Consider the following 15,358-nt stretch of genomic DNA (forward strand, 5'->3'; position numbering starts at 1 on the left):
AATCATGAAAGACAACAAATATCAAAAAAAGATCTTGACTACTATGAAAAAAGCAGGAATTTGAAGACTTCATGTAAAGTCTAAATAATAGGTTGAAAATTGAATGAAAGACTAAAGCATTAGCTTTCCAGAAGCATAAAACAAAAATCCAAGGTAATCACTCCACCCTAATGCTGAAATTAGTAAGTCAGAGCACAATTTGCAAATGAGAAAAATAATTACAATATTTATATATGCATATGCACATTTCTAAATACTGGAAGTTGTATTAAAATATATGCTTGCAAATATGCATGTGTTTGCATTTATTTTTCATTTAGTTCTAAGGAAATCACTACAATCTAGACACTCAAATGGAGGATTCCCATTTACTTCCAGTAGTCTAAAATACCTGAGCAGGATTTAGTCATTTCAGCTTATTTAAAAAAACTAAGATTGTTTCCAACTGATTATGTACTAAAATGAAACTTTTGTGGTAGATACTCATAATTCAGAAGATACAATTTAGACTTTTTAAAAAATAAATAAACAAAGCAACTAAGTTCTAACATTTCTCAGACTGCTCATCCTCTGTCAGCCCCACTTCAATGACAATGGAGATCATAAAATTTGGCTCAAGATAGCATATCTTATACTTTTTCTCAATACTAGAATAAATGAAGAATGAGGCAGAACATTAAGTCTGACATATTAACTTGAAGGACAACTAACTACTTTGTTATTGCGGTTTTAACACAGACTTTGTCCATGCAAATTTGAAATGTGTGAGTAAAATTGTATTTAATTGCTTCATTAACTTTTGTGACTTTTTTTCTAGCTATACCTGTGTAGTGCAATCAGGCTCAGATTCTTCTGAATCGGAAATATCAGAGTACTCTGAGGATCCATTCCTGAGTTCTGATTTCACGCTTTCAAAGAACACTGCAGAGAGAAAAATTAAAATATAAGACCCAACATTTATTACATATAATATGTAACTATTATTTTGGAAGTAAAAACCAAGAAACACATATTTAGTTTTTAACAGTCTGTAAACAAAAGCACATCCACACACTGATCTGGTTCACAAGTCAATTCTGCTTAGAAATATAATGAATTGCCTACTGCTGACCAATAGACTCCTCAAGCAATTGACTGGATGAAGACAAGAATATGTATCAGGTGCAGCAAAAGTATACATTTTTTTTCTCTCCCATAGAGCACATACTATACAGGTGGCACCTTGGGCAATTTCTGCTTTTCTGTACAGGGTAGAGTCAGAGAAGTGGCTCTCAAAAAAAAATCAGAAATAATGTTCAATTTTACTTTGCCTTAGAGTCTCTGAACCTGGAATTTCCTTGTTTAAAAACCAAAGCAGCTATAAAGAGACACTAAACATGGAAGGCAAAGGATATTACGTGATTTAAAGGTTAAAAAATTGCATTACTTGCAATTTTACTTCCATGTCACAATTGACTGGCATATTCTGCTTCTTTTGTGCTACTACAGAGCTGCCAATCAGGGTTAAAATGAAGACCTGTTAAATATTAAAGTATTACTGTGATGATACTTGCATTGTTTTCATCACAGAACGACCTGAAAAGGAAGATGAGGAAATACCAACCTTAGACATGCTTTTTGATAGTAGTAAGGTAAAGAACTAATAAGAGAAGGTGTCAAAATAGACATCACAAACACTTGCATGTGACAAAGCAATCAATCAAAGCAGCTAACTAGTCCACATGGTTTACTGTAAGTGCTGAAAGAACTCAAACATGAAGCAGCTGAGCAGTTCTCATAAGCCTGTACGCTTAAAAGACAGCATATGTCTCACAGAACCACAAGTAGGAAACACATTTCTAAGTGTTTGGAATCCACGGCTCGAGGTCAGTGAGCTGTATGTGTACCTGTGTCAGGGATGCCGGCAAAAATCTTGATTAAGTACAAATTTGCTGAAGATGACAACATGCAGTTTAAGTAGCAGAAGTTTTTTGGAGATAAGCCAAATAGAATTAAAAAAATTATGAATATATGTCAAGAAAGTAGTAGCTAAAGAAAGCAACATCACTTTTCAAGTACTTACAGTTTCATACAAAACTGTGCTGAATGAATGAACATAAGTAAAGTTGAAATGTTGGTTTGCTTTCGGCATAGTTTTACATGAAACTACATAAACAACACATGATTCTTCCTAACTCTAATTGTGCAATAGAGGATGTATCTGTAATCATATAAAAACTGCAATTCTGATAGGGTTTTGCTCCTATTGAAAACTGGCAAAGCTCACAAATAGGCATCCAATATATTTCAAGGGTATTATTAATTTCTAAACACTGCATAATGGTAATTATTTTTAGAGCCAGAAAAAAGCTAAACATGCGACTTGTTATCAGAAAGTGAATAAAATGAACAGCTGGTACCAAAAGCTAGAGGAGACTAATTAAAACTTCAGAAAGTGTTAGAAAGAGGAATATCTAAGCACACTAAATGAGCAACACTATAACATATGTAGTTAAGCTAAATAAAGTAATGCTTACCATATGACAATAAAATTAATATTTTAAATTACTGCATCTTAAAACAACTCAAGGAATTGCTGATGATAACTCAAGCCATTTCGAAAAGGCAAATTCTAGGATAAGCAACAGCATGCGTGATACAGAAAACATCATTTTATAGTTTAAAGAATTTTCCTTTAGACTACTGCCTTTTCCAAGAAAAGTTATGGCTCTTTATGCTTCCAGAGACTGGGAGGAGTACTCCAGAAATCAGGTGAATGACAGGAGTCATTATCTCTAAGATCAGGCTACTGTGAATTTAAAAAACATCTTAAATCACCTTCCCTTCATCCACACAAAGTATCTTGCTCTTTTAAGCACAGCACTTGATCTTTGTCTCCCTGAAAACAGTGGGTCACCATTTAAAGCTAGGATCTTGGCATGACACACAAATCTTTGCAGAGCTTGATCTGTTTAAAGGCATCTGTCTGTAGACAGTGCCTCTTGGTCTTAATCCCAGTGAGAACAATGGAAGTCGGAAGCTGTTATAGAAACAGGTAGTTCCTTTTATGGAATTCTCTGCAGACAATACCTTCCCCCCTTCTTTCTCTTCAGACTCTCAGTTATGGTAAAATAATCAAACACAGGTAATCTTTAATAGGGAAGTTCAAAGACTCTCAATCTTCAATTAAAAATATTAGTGATAGTCCTGAGTACTCAACTGCTGGAAGAACAAGCTCAACATTCACCTCTAGTTCCAAGTATATTTAATGCATTTGGATACCCACTGCCATATTCATTCTGTATCAAATAAGAGCAGCAACTTTGAAGAAAATTTGCCATTTCTCTGTATGATTTAATCTTTGATTCAAGTGCGAAACTTACTTTAATTTACTTAATTTGATTTTGGAAGTGAAAAAACACCAGAGTAAGCCTCACACAACAAGCTGTTTGCCTTGTTATTTCATGAGTACCCAAGAGAGATCTTTCATGTGCAGGTTTCTTAATACTGTCCTCTGCAACATTTGGAAGCGCAGTAAAGAGGGATTAAAATTTGCTTTGTTAATGAAAATAATTAAATATTTTATGCAGGCTGACAGTGGACTCAAATATTGTTATGAACTGTTGTGCAGGAAACTCAGGGAACTGTGAGTCTCTAGAGGAGTCTTATTATCTCTATGTGTTGACTTCAGTTTCCTAGAACATACCCTTTGTAAGCTCTACTGTGGAAGGATGTGACTTTCATAATGAAACAGAGAGCTGAACTGAATGTCAAGGACCAATTTGTCACTGCACACAGAGTGTACGATTAAAAATAGGCACTGACAACAGGCATTCAATATTGATACTTTACTAATACACTGCATGATCATCACTGCTGAACACTTGGCAGGAAGGCTTCAGGCTACAGAAAGACCAAAAAAGATTAATTCCTAGTGAAGGATGGTTTAAAGCACTGAAAAGCGGGGTTAAAGTGTTTTACAAATAACCTCAATTCTTTCCCAGTCTTGCAAAGGCTGAAAGTATAAGATTTTATTAATGCTAAGTTATGTCTTATCGCTTGTATGCAATAAACCTACCCATTATCAAAACGTACAAAATTGTATAATCAAGTAGGTAATAATGAAATGGAGCAAAAAAAGTGAAATATAAGACAGCTTTAAAATTAGCTTTGTGTTATCCTTCATTCTGTACACGGAATGATGTGATGAGCTTTTCATACTGAAGTGTATTTGGGTAAAAAAAAAAAAAATCAGCAGTCTTACATTATGAAACAGACCAAAAGTAATAAATACTCATCTAGAACACCAACCAAAAGTCCACTCTGAAAAATGCTGTATGTAGCATTCAAGATGGCACTAACAAAAAAAGTGAGTTTTACTTTTCATTTCTATCCTGTTGGCTTCTGCAGTAGACAAATAGTATTTGACAAGTGTTTTGTGTAACTTGTAGTAATACTCCTCTGATTTATTACTTTGTCCTCTTTACATTTCGGTAAAATTTCAGTCAGACTGACCAACAGTCATTAGACTCCTTTCGAGATCATCAGAATGTTCAACTGATGGGAATTAAGAGACAATCTTACTGTTCAGTGGTTTCTGGGCATCTGCATTCCCTTCTCCTTCACATCCTGAGGGCTGGTCTTCTACCTTAACAGTCGTCTTTTTCGACCTTGTCCTGTCGTCTTCATCTTCACTATCTGCTGTGTAAAGACTTCGATCTGTAAATGGACGCCTCTCATCTCTGTCTCACAAGTAAAAAAAAAGTCATATTAATCTTGGAAACCTGAAGCAATTGTTTTCCTTTCCTTATTTACAACATAACTCTTGAGATACAACAGTACAAAAGAACAGTAATATCCTCTTATGCTCATTTCTTCATTCAAAATTGTACTTATTGCCATTTTACTTCCTGTACAACTATTATTTCCATAAAGATATGAAGTTTAATATCAGAATACTTTTAAAGAGAATGGCTCTGATAGATGGATACAAAAAGCTGTTTCTACTTTGAGGCATTCCCTTCAGTACAAACCAAATCGAGCATCTGAATGAAATGCTCTAACAAAGGAACCTGCAAAGAATCCCCTCCTCTTCACTCCTTAAGCATTGCCCCACTAGGGGACAGCAGACACAGACATTCCTTCTATCCTCCTAATATGAATCTTACTGGTAAAAACAATTCAGAGCTCCACAAATAAAAATGTTACTAACAATTAGTATACTCCAGACCATAATGACTACAAAAAAGTGATCCACAACCAATCCTTTATACCTAATTATTCTTCCATTTGACAGCAGAAGGCGAAGATCATTGTCTTTTGTTCGCCACTCAGGTACTGTAGAAGACGGCTGAAAGGGCTTGTTAAATCTCCCATTCAGTTTTGAGCTTGCGGTATCCTAAAAAAAGTAAATGTAATGTTGTTTATTATTTATTCCTATAAATTATTTTTTTTTCTGCACTCTATAAAAGATTAAACTCAGCACTAGGATGGTTACCACCTGAATAACCAACTGCAGTAAGCTAAAAAAAAAATTTGGATGTAAAAAGTGACTGCACCTTCTCCTTCCTTGAATCACCTTTACTCTCCTGAAGCATCTGAAACAACTACAACTTTCCTGTCATGTTTCCTTCGGAGAAATACCAGTAGAGATGGGCAAACCAAAAGCTGTGCTTGGAACTGATATGGTAGCTCCAGGATTGGGTATCTGGTCCCTGAAATTAGTATATCAGAATTAATTTAGAGGACAGTAAAACACCAGTAATGGAAAGTAAGCTGCTATAAGCAGAACTTTCTTAGCTCAAAGCAATTTACATTTGATATATGTAAATATACTCTGAAGCAATCAGCAGTGCAGTTATGCCCCAAACCAGGAACATGTAAAATAATGTTTTTTAAGAAGCCTGTACTGATAGTGAGCATTATATTTCTACACTGAATAACAATGTCTAATTCTCCTAAACATGTTTGCAGCAAGGAACTGCATGCATTAACTATCTGTGGCAAATTTTAAATTCAGCTTCCTGTCTTCAGGGGCTAAAGTGAATGTCTCTTGTTCCATACCTTATGAAGACCAACCTAAGGACCCAAATCAGTATTTCTCCACTATGACAGTCCATCCTGTCCCAACTAAATTTGTCAGCATTTATACTCAGAAATGCTACTTATTTCCCTTCTCTTAGTCCTTCTTCCACTTTTGCTTATGTTCTTTGAAATAATGTCATCAAACCTAAAAAAAAGGTATTTTTCAAGAGAGTACTTTTCACTGATTTGCTCCATGACATCTCTGTAATACAGTCACAAAGCCCATGGCCCCACTATAGAGACCAAAGGCATCCTGAGGGTTATTGGTAGGGAGGCACTGTCATACAGGAAATTGGAATGTGACAAAAAAACAAGGATAACCAAATTACAGTAACTATAAGAACTATACAGAACTATTAGAAACAGCTATGTAAAAACACAGAGAAGCAGGTTGGCTCAGAGCCTCACCAAATCAAGGCTTTGCAAGCTCCCTTTTCCTCAGATAATTGATTCAAAGTAGCACTTGACAGCTACAGCAGACCTAATTCAAAAACTATACTTGAAGTAGGTACTGGATTCAGGGTACCTTCTGAACCAAAATTTTGAAGGAACATCCACCAAAAAATTATCATGGAAAAGAGATATTTGTATCAGAAAAACTCAAAAGAAGTCAAATCCAAATCTATCCATGTCTCATAAGACAAAGAGTCATAGTCCATATTCTTATGCGTCTTAAAAGTGATTCTTCTTTAACAGATGTTAGAAACCTACTCTAGTTCTGTTTTTCTTGCACAAAGTTTAATACTTGCCTCCTCCCATGGTGACATCTCCAGCCTTTTCAGTACCTCCCTAGTGTGGAGTTCCAGGATGTCCAGATTAGAAGGAGTTTTGGTAGCGTGGTCTCGCAGCTTCCTCACCCTTCGTCTGGAGTGGTGAGGGGAAGCTGTTTCATGTGAAGATCGTGACGTTGGAGACACACCAAGAATTCCCTGAGTTTTAACTAGTTTGCTGTTTTCCTCCTGTAATTAAAAACACATTTCCAAATAGTCTCAGAGAAATAAATCCACTAATAAATTCATCTAATTCAATATAAGTTATACAAATAAAATTATTAGACCTTTTAGAGGAATAGTACATATTTCACTTGGATTTGATGAACAAAGCTTAGATATATTGCACTTCTTTCCCATTTGAGGCTTTTCTGCTATTCCATAATAGTGATGCTTAACACCAAAAGCTACCACCAAAACACAGGGTTTTGTTCGGGCAGCATTGTACACAACAGGTCACAACTCAGATCGGTTCTCTCCGCATACAAATGTGAGAATTTTCCATAATCAATATTCATTAAGGAATAAAGGAGCAAAACACTGGTATGTATAAGCACTCAAAAATAAAACGAAGGGAAAAGACACACACACCCACAGACTATTTAACAAACAGCCACAAAACACGAGGGAGTAAAAACTAACAAACAAGTGGGAATATGCACAGAATTTCAAATTAACAGTAATTATTTTAAGTATTTATAAGTGAAAATATTTTAGAAATACTGAACTACAAATAATTTCACCATTAAAATTTAAAAATTAAAAAAAAAAAAAAAAACACAAAAACATTCACTATACATTTTCTTTATCTGAAATACCCATAGTTTAGTATTCCAAGTAGTTTTCCTATTGATATTCTATTATTAAATGAACGTTTAATAAATTAAAACCTGAATATAGTCAATCAGAAGCACAGCTACTATGGACTTCCCTGATTCCAAGATCATTTTTTTTCTGCAAGTTTATGTACATTGCCTCTGTTCTTACCTCTACAGAACGAATCACTTTAGAAAGCTCTTTGATGAGATGCCCAGGCCTAATGTTGTCTGGAATTTCAAAGGCATGTTCTGTTACAAGCTGTATGCAAAGGGGGAAGAAAAGATACTTAATTAATTTTTTTCAGATAAAAGCAGAAATAATATGAAATAAACAAATCTACAGGGAAAAAAATAAAATTAAAAAAATCCCAAATAGATAATTTCTGTAACAATAACTGTAATCTTCTAGGACACAAACACACACACACAGAATACACAAACACACACACAGAATCTTCCAGTTCAAGCTTTAGTAGGCAACAGATATCCCTCAATGTCTCCAAGAATCCAAAGAAGAGGTAATACAAAGCCATACTGACAAACAACTTTTTTTACCCCCAGTACAGTAAGCAGCTTCTGTTTTCTCCTTCAGCATGGTCAGTATAGAGACATACTTCAGACATTCATTTGAGTCATGACCTTCGAAACTACAGACTTCAAAGCTAAAGACTGAGGGAATTTCACTGTGGCAAAAAATTAATCTAAAGAGCAAATCAAGAAAAATCATCAGGAACCAAGATGCAGATTTTTAAATGTCTTCCTGACACCTCATATTTAAAAATTACCTTCTTAGCTTATTTACAATCGAGTAGATTGGAAATGCAATTAAAAAAAAAATAATCAGTCCCTATAATAAAATATAGCAAGCCATAAGAGTTTATGTTCCCTTTAATCCTATGAAATAGTATCAGAGACGGATTTCATATTATACAGACACAACCAATCTGAGTAATTCCAAAGGCTCTACAGTTAGATCTAGTAAAAATTACGTTTAATATTTTGTATGTAGTTTAAATGTCCCTCAAAACCACTTTTAGTTAGAATTAAACAGACAAAACAGCACTTGCACATAGACCAGAATGACTGATGTGAATTCTGCTATCCCTTTAATCAACCATTTAAATGGAAAAATATCCCAAACATTTTCAGCTACCCACATTTAAAAAATGAGATTCAGCAGCAAAATGATTGCTAGAAGCAATTCGATACTGTATGTGCATTTCATTGAACCCAGCTTCCCCTCAGTCATTAAAACAAATGCTTTATCCCCCTCCAAAAAAAACACAACGTGAATGTATAATCATGGCATAATCATTCACTCAGTGCCATTAATTCTACAGGAAAAATTAAATCAGCTGCTATTATCTACCATTCTTCATTCTTTGAATGCATCACCTCTACACATTCGCACTTGAGAACACAGCATCTCTGTCACTACACTGCATGATTTTTCCAGCAAGTTACTGGTCATCTTAGGACCATTCAATCCTTTCTACTTAAGAACTTCACTCTCCCAAAGGTCTTTCTGTTCATGAAGACATCAAGAGGAAGTGACTGATGGAATCCTCCCAAACACTGGTTTAAACATACTAAGAAGCCTTCCTAATGCAAATGTAGTTTATATCAGAAGCATGTTATTTTGCCACTATGATTTATAGTAACTCCTTGAGCAAATTGAGTTCCACAGGCAAGCTCGCTTGTTTGTCACGATAAAAGCTATCTATTTACACCAAAGTTTTTTCAATTAAGCTGTGGCAGAGAGATATGAATACCTACAGATGCCACGTCTGAAAAATTATCGTTACTACTAAATAACTTGGTTTTAAGTTGTCTCTGCATCCTGGTTCTTGGAAAAGAAACACGCAGCCTTTGGAACTGAGGAATTCTCTTGTACTAGGGAAAACAGTAGCAACAAAACAGCCTAAGAATGCCAGATGTCAACTGCAGGTAAAGAAAACAATGAAAGAAAGCTATGATTCATTCATTCAAGAGCTTCAAGAAATGGTTTTGCAAGTGCTGGAAATACACAAAGAAAGAAGAAACTTGTCTTAAAACAAGAGGCATAGATTATAAAAAAATCCTGACAGGCTAATGAATCCATCCCTCTTTGCAGAATAGCATGACAATGAGGTATATCAACACTTAAATATGCACAAAAAATAAAAATTAAAATAATAAACCCCACATACCTTCCTCTTCACAAAAAAACCAAACAAACAACAAAAAAAACACTGATTTTTTTTTTCTTTCACAACAGCTAGCAATATCATTTTTAAAAACACAAAACAGTTGCCCAAAATAATCTTACTGGTCCATGAACCAAACATCTGAAAAACCGACTCTGAGACCTGTTGCTTATGCAAGCAGGAAGCAAGTCAGAGCTAAAATCCAAGAGCTCTGATGACTGGGCAGGTCATCATCATTACTGTGTGCAGAAATTAAGAGTGCAGAATGATGGTCTGCACCAAAGCAATTGGAGGATACACACTGATGAAAGCCTTGCACAAACTGAAATCAAATCAAGACATGAGAATTACAAAAAATTTAGTAGCACTCAACCTCTGTCCTCAGCATCTTTTAATTTTTGGCAGTTTTTAAACAATGCAGCAATGAAGATACCATAGTCCTGCTGAAGGTGAGTTTGAAATTCTCTAGTAAATGGTATATAACTCTCTACGACAACTTCCATATGTCTTGAAAAGACATACTCCATGATACGAATGTGAACTCTCATGTACGCTTCTCAAGTGAGAAGCAGACATTTGTCATTTCTGTTTCAGAATCTGCCTGAAACCCACAGTATGAGCAGATCATACAGCACTGTACAAAGCCCCTCCTCTCCTCACCTGCATACAACTACAATCCTATCACACAGATGGCCTGCTGCAAAGAAAAGATGAGCTCACATATGAAGCTGGAAAAGGTGAACACATGGTACAAAACATGATAGCTGGTGGACAGCAGACGGCATTGTGGCTACATCCCTGATGCTCTGCAGTTTCCTCACAATTGATGAGTCTGTTCAGCCAGTGGTTTGGGAATACTCACAAGTCTCATTAGTAATCATTCAGAATGCAGCAAGTGCAATTGATTTTTCTTCCACAGAAAAGTAGAAAACATATCACATTCCACATGAAGTATTAATCAAACTACTTAATGAGCTACTAGACCGTACACAAATGCTACAATACTATACTACAGCAATCTAGGAAAAAAGGAATTCCAATCCAATTTCAAGTTAAAATAAGGATTTATATAGGCTATGTTTGATCTCAGTTATCAGCAGTCTCATTATCTGGCTTGCTTATTATCCATGCCCCAGATGCAGAGATAGTTTGGATTCACACGTGGTTTAACAGCTTAGACACAACATCCTGCGAATACCGCTACACTACTCACTAGCTAGCTTTGATCCAGAACAGCACAGACCAAGGGACATTGGAGAACCAATTCAGAGGGCCAGCACATCTTCATATGGAATCAGTAATGCTACACAGACTGCATCCCAGCAAATTCCACATAAAATAACCACTTCTGCACTTGTACCTCACATTTACTTCCATGGAGCTCTCAACATTCAATGCAGCATTGTGCAATTAACATATGTGTTGTATAGTAAGTTCTCTTAAAAGTAGGACTTGTGGGCAGAAAGACCAAAGAGAGCTCAAAAAGAGTCAGTTCGAGTCATCAGGGAGAGCAACAAACTAGAATTAATAAACTCAGCCAGAACCTAGCTGCCTGTCAGTGAACAGCACTTCCCAGAAGCACCAGTTCCAAGAGGGCTTAATAGCACAGGCACATGAAAAAGCACATGTGGTTAGGCCAGATCCACTTCTATGCCAAAACAGAGAAGCTTTCCTGGAGAGAACAGCACCAGCAAAGCCAGTATTGATGGCATACTAATGATTTTACAAGAGTCAATCCATGTTCAGCAAGGACAGTATTCAACTGAAGTTAATATTCCTCAGTCTGAATCTAAATTGAGTCTTTGGCAGGTGTAGCTGAAATGTGCTTTCCAAATCACTGACTAATATTAGGGCATTCCATCCCTCCACTGCCTCAGACTAGGGTTAATTGACTACATAAACACATTTCTTAGAAAAAAGTCCCACTTATCCTCTAGCATTCTTATTCCATCCTGAGCTGAACAAGATTCTACTTCTATCAGCTACAATACTTGAGATTATTAATTGGTCTTAATAGACTTTATTAGCATCATGGAATATAAAATTGTTATGATGATTTTCCCCAGATCAGCAGTATATACTCTCCATAGACTTTTTCAGTACTCATTAACAGATAAAAATAATCCTGAACTTTAAAAGGGCACAGACCTTAACTTATTTCTAAATCAAAACAGAGCTCAACAAAAAAGCAAACAAAATCACTTATACTTACTTCTTTTTTCATCCATAATTTTAAAGCAGTAAGTAAAGCCTTCACTCCTTGCACTAAATAGCTTGGAGGCTGGAAACCATCTTCCCTCAGTTCTAAAAAGGATACAGAAACCAATTTAGAAACAGTGAAAACAATAGAATGATACCTACCCTTCAGTCAATAAAAGTTTCTATTGTGCAACAGCACATTAAAGGAAAAATGGCGCAAGCAAATGAAACATGACATCCTGTATTTATGTGCATACCGTAACAACAACAACAAAAGCCAAACCCAACGCTAAAGTGATTCTATATAAAACCTTCTTTTTTTAACTTACTCTTGTGTGAATTAGGGTTAGTTTACATCATACTAAAGATCAATTACAAAAAAAAAAAAAAAAAAAAAAAAAAAAAAAAAAAAAAAAAAAAAAAAAAACCAGATTTAAAATACATAACAAAAGAAAACATATTTGAAGAAATAAATCACTTTTATCTCATTAAGAAATATTTTAGTCAAAGGAGACCAGAAGGATGTGGGATGTATCTCTAAATTAGAATTTGTATCACTTATTCCCATATATACTCTGCAAATGGCTCACACTAGCATATTTCCATTCCCCAAACATTTTCTCTAACCCTTTCAGTTATCAATTCTCCCTCACACGGTTTATAGCATTTTTCCTCCCAAAATCAAAGGGGACATGAGATGGAAACCACTCTGCTACAGAAGCTCCCTTTCTAAAGGAAGCTGGTGCTTCCAAGTAATTGCAATTCCTTTTCTCTTTTCCTCCACAGGGGTGAAAAAAGAAGGGAAAAGACAAATACTCCATAAACAGCCAAAAGTAGATTACGGCCTCTCCTCGTGTTCCTGACAAATATTTCCACTTGTCAACAGCAAATGGATCAACATTAGAACTACTTGGCTCATTTTATTCCCTCAAAAGAATACACTAATAAAACACTGTTCTTATGGATAATGTATTAGTATGCTGGCAGAAAAAATGAAGTTCTGTTACTGAAGAGTTGTTCATCTCTCAAAGGCCTCCTACTTTTCAAAACGTATGAGAAGGAGGGGCAGGCTTTGAGCTGCAGAAGTCTTCCTGCCCACTACCTGGCTCAGTTGGTATGTCTGTGACCCTGCTGGCATTTTAGAAAAAGAAGAAGAAAGATATGCTGCTTTGACTTTGCTTACTGACCTGGATTTCATATAAAGTACTGCCAACAACTCAACAATTTAAAGGCTGGACATCACCATTACCTTACACAACCGAACCGGTATCATCCCTTGTTTATAAAACAATGGATTCTGACTATAAAACATATAATTCATATGAGTCTTCATGCCAAAGCCCAACATAGACTTCATTCTAGCCATGGAAACCTGAATTTTCATTTTTTATGATGGGTTTATAGGTCATAGCATTGTTCAGCAACAAACATCTACTGAGCCAAAGATTAAATGTAACATGAGAATAAGTTTCGTCCTCCTCCCCTAAGTCACAAGAGGCTCCTAGCCTATGAACTCAAGGAGTCATGGGACAAAAAGGGGAGGGGGAAGAGTGGGGCCAAAAGACACAGCTTATAGTTAGCTAGGTGATACAGAAACATACATATTCCACTGCTTTTCCAGCAGGAATACAGTTCCTGTGTCTTCTGATGAGTTTGCAAGCATTAAATACGCAGGACTGAGGCCAACCAAAGCAAGCTTTCAAGAAAAAAATACTCTCTTTTTGGAAGGAAAAATTTTCTGCAAGTTTGTTCTATTTGGTAAGATTTCTGAGTTGCTTTATGGTTCACCAGAAACTTTAAATGCTCATTTTGGAAACAAGGGTTGTTCAATGTCTTCATTAGCTGAAAGGAGAACAGATAATTTTCAATAACTTGTGACTGTTTCCACATGAGAAAAAGGTTATGTGAGATTCTGATCTCTTTCAAAGCAGAAGCTGAATTCAGCAGCCTCCTCTGAAGGTTGATTTCTGTCCTTTGAAATACATCATATTATTAAAATTAAATAGAGCAGGCAGAGGGCAAGATATTTGAGGAAAAGAAGGTGAAGTCAGACAGACATTCTCTCGAGCTCAATTATACATGGGTACAAATATAGCAATTAAAGAATAGATGAGGAAGTTTGGAAAAGAACAGCAAGCTCATAGGAACTGATGAACTCTCTTCACAACCAAGAGCAGAAGAAAACAGGTAGAGTAACTGAAAAGGTCAAAGAAAATTGTAGAAGTGCAAAAAAGTTTCTCTGTTCAGCACTGAAGCCATCAAGAAAAAACCCACAGATACAAGTTGGTGGGATCATTTCATAGAATCACTAGCTTGAAGGAAAGGCTATCCAAGGGTACTCCAAGATCTTAAATGATATGAAAGAAGCCTGAAAGAAAAACTGATGCCATGGAAATAAGTTTCCTGTCTTCCTTAAAAAAGTCTTGTGAGATAATGGCAAATGAATCCTATTTGGCTGGTAGTATAATTGCAATGTACCAGCATCTCAGATATTCTGCCTTTAAAATCTAGAATATTTTCATTGACTGGATACAGCATAAGCATTAGATGAAAAGCACTAAATAAAACACTAATAAAATAGTTCAAAAGTTCCAGCAGCAGGCTATGAGGTGTGAGTTACATGCACCACTAAATGCACTAACATTTCTGTCCAGTGCAAGTTACCCTTTTAATCACCTCTTGGTTATTACTACCTTTAATCATCAAAGCAGTTTTTAGCAAGATCATTTATGAAAACCAAGAACTGCTGGATCTAGAACTGTCACATTGCAATACTCACTAAAATCTGATAAAAAAAATGATGTGACTTTCCAAAAAAAGGAAAAGAAGAAGTAATTCAAGTCTAGTTTTCCAGCTTAAAAAGTCTCCTCTGTTCACAGAAAAGCAGTGCAATTTTCTTCACTATCCATGAAGAGATAAAGAATTATGAAAGTAGATATAAGTGCATCTCTTAAAACAAAAATTACCTTTCAATGTTTCCAGTAAGTTTTTGGCCACAAACCAACAGATGGCTTCAAAGAAAGGAAATTTGAAAAGATCTGGGGTTTTTAGCCTCTTCTCCATTTCATAACACCTGAATAAGTGCAAATATTAGAAAATATGAATGTTTTAATTATCAAATTAATTATTCAACTATGTAATCATTCAAATTGACACAATGTCCAAAATAAAATAAAATAAAATAGCCATGGCCATGATAAATAAAAGAAGTCAAGTACCACATAGTTAAACCCCAACAAGACCACAGACAAGATTGAACTCTGGTCTCATTCAGGCTCTGACCTTATCAAGTTTGACTGCGGCACTTCTAAGAATAAAGTTG

The 15,358-nt window shown here is 35.6% G+C and overlaps 1 protein-coding gene across 4 annotated transcripts in view; it reads right to left on the reverse strand.

Moving 5' to 3' along the window:
- Nucleotides 1–15,358, reverse strand: part of KDM7A (lysine demethylase 7A) — a 71,763-nt gene that overhangs the window by 12,577 nt on the left and 43,828 nt on the right. For all 4 annotated transcript variants that reach the window (XR_003570937.1, XM_027881165.1, XM_027881167.1 and 1 more), the window contains exons 10-15: nucleotides 12,050–12,141; nucleotides 7,821–7,910; nucleotides 6,813–7,022; nucleotides 5,253–5,377; nucleotides 4,564–4,721; nucleotides 824–921 (exon numbers count right to left, since the gene is read on the reverse strand). Coding sequence is in view for 3 of the 4 variants with exons in the window: in XM_027881165.1 (XP_027736966.1) it covers nucleotides 824–921; nucleotides 4,564–4,721; nucleotides 5,253–5,377; nucleotides 6,813–7,022; nucleotides 7,821–7,910; nucleotides 12,050–12,141 (773 nt within the window). In the remaining variant the exon portion in view is untranslated. The remainder of the gene's footprint in view (nucleotides 1–823; nucleotides 922–4,563; nucleotides 4,722–5,252; nucleotides 5,378–6,812; nucleotides 7,023–7,820; nucleotides 7,911–12,049; nucleotides 12,142–15,358) is intronic.

Source organism: Empidonax traillii, unplaced genomic scaffold (genome assembly GCF_003031625.1).
Source record: "Empidonax traillii isolate 1590-97213 ecotype Southwest subspecies unplaced genomic scaffold, ASM303162v1 scaffold84:size2688230, whole genome shotgun sequence".
Taxonomy (NCBI): domain Eukaryota; kingdom Metazoa; phylum Chordata; class Aves; order Passeriformes; family Tyrannidae; genus Empidonax; species Empidonax traillii.